The sequence below is a fragment of the Papilio polytes genome, unplaced genomic scaffold, assembly GCF_000836215.1.
Source record: "Papilio polytes unplaced genomic scaffold, Ppol_1.0 DF821289.1, whole genome shotgun sequence".
Lineage (NCBI taxonomy): Eukaryota > Metazoa > Arthropoda > Insecta > Lepidoptera > Papilionidae > Papilio > Papilio polytes.
In genome coordinates, this window is record NW_013527915.1 from 2,600,420 (window position 1) to 2,601,457 (window position 1,038).

The 1,038-nt window shown below is 41.1% G+C and overlaps 1 protein-coding gene across 1 annotated transcript in view; it reads left to right on the forward strand.

Moving 5' to 3' along the window:
- LOC106109098 (chromatin assembly factor 1 subunit FAS2) overlaps positions 1–826 on the forward strand; it is a 6,178-nt gene extending 5,352 nt beyond the window's left edge. The window contains exons 11-12 of the mRNA XM_013290501.1: positions 166–243; positions 581–826. Coding sequence (XP_013145955.1) covers positions 166–243; positions 581–811 — 309 coding nt within the window. The 3' untranslated portion in view covers positions 812–826. The remainder of the gene's footprint in view (positions 1–165; positions 244–580) is intronic.
- The last annotated feature ends 212 nt before the right edge of the window (positions 827–1,038 follow it).

Consider the following 1,038-nt stretch of genomic DNA (forward strand, 5'->3'; position numbering starts at 1 on the left):
TCCTGGTACTCCGTCTGGTGATAGTGGTCGGGGCCTTCCCAGCATGTTTCCGTGACTAAATACCTCCGAACAGTCATGCACTCCTGGTACCTTGGTCTTGGTCATCCTATCTAATCAAGATCTCTTCTTACTCTTTCTTTTAAGTGTAAACTCCTGTTATGGCAGTTATGTGTGATGTACACTTTACCAGTATACTCAGTAGCGTTCTGTACCTGGACTGATCAACTGGCACAGCGTGAACTGGTACCAGTACTATATAATCTATGGCTGACCGTTACAACTGTCCGACTGTACTGACTGAGTGTGAACCAAGCTTTAGTACAGTACAACCTCGATAACTCAAACCTTGGTAACTTAAAAATTATAACTTCAAAAAATAATATGTTCTCTTCCCATCAGAGCCCAAAACCTCTATAACATAGACCCTTGATAACTTAAAATGTCTATTACATAAAATATTTTGTGTTTCCCTTAGACTTTAACTTATCGAGATACTGAATACAACTGACTTGTCATGTGCTCCTAGTACCTTGATTATGGAAATTTATGCAATCCTCAAACATTTCTTTTTTCTCTTTAGTGTCAGGTTACTTCTAGTATTATAGATGAGTTTCTGTCCAGCGAGTCCCTGGGGTCGCAGCCGGGCGGCGGCGAGCACTGCTTCAGCACCTCCTCGCAGAGCAAGTCGCGCATCCGCGTGGAGCGCCGCGACGACATCGTCATACATCCCAACGTCAGCAACCACGCCACCTCGCACAACAACGACAAGTCAGTAAATAACATATATTTCCATTCCCATGAGCCCTTTTAGTACATGTTAGAATGCGTTGAAATGTAACAAACTAGCTGTTTCTTGCGACTTCGTCCAAGTGAAATTAAAAGTTGTTAAAAATGTAGGCTCAGCGATAGCGTAATTTTTGAAATCGGGCCGGTAGTTTTTGAGTTATTTCAATACATTCAAAAATAGAAATCTTTCCTTTTTACAATATTAGTGTAGATTTATTTCCATGAAACTGTTTTTTTATCGCGCACTGTTGC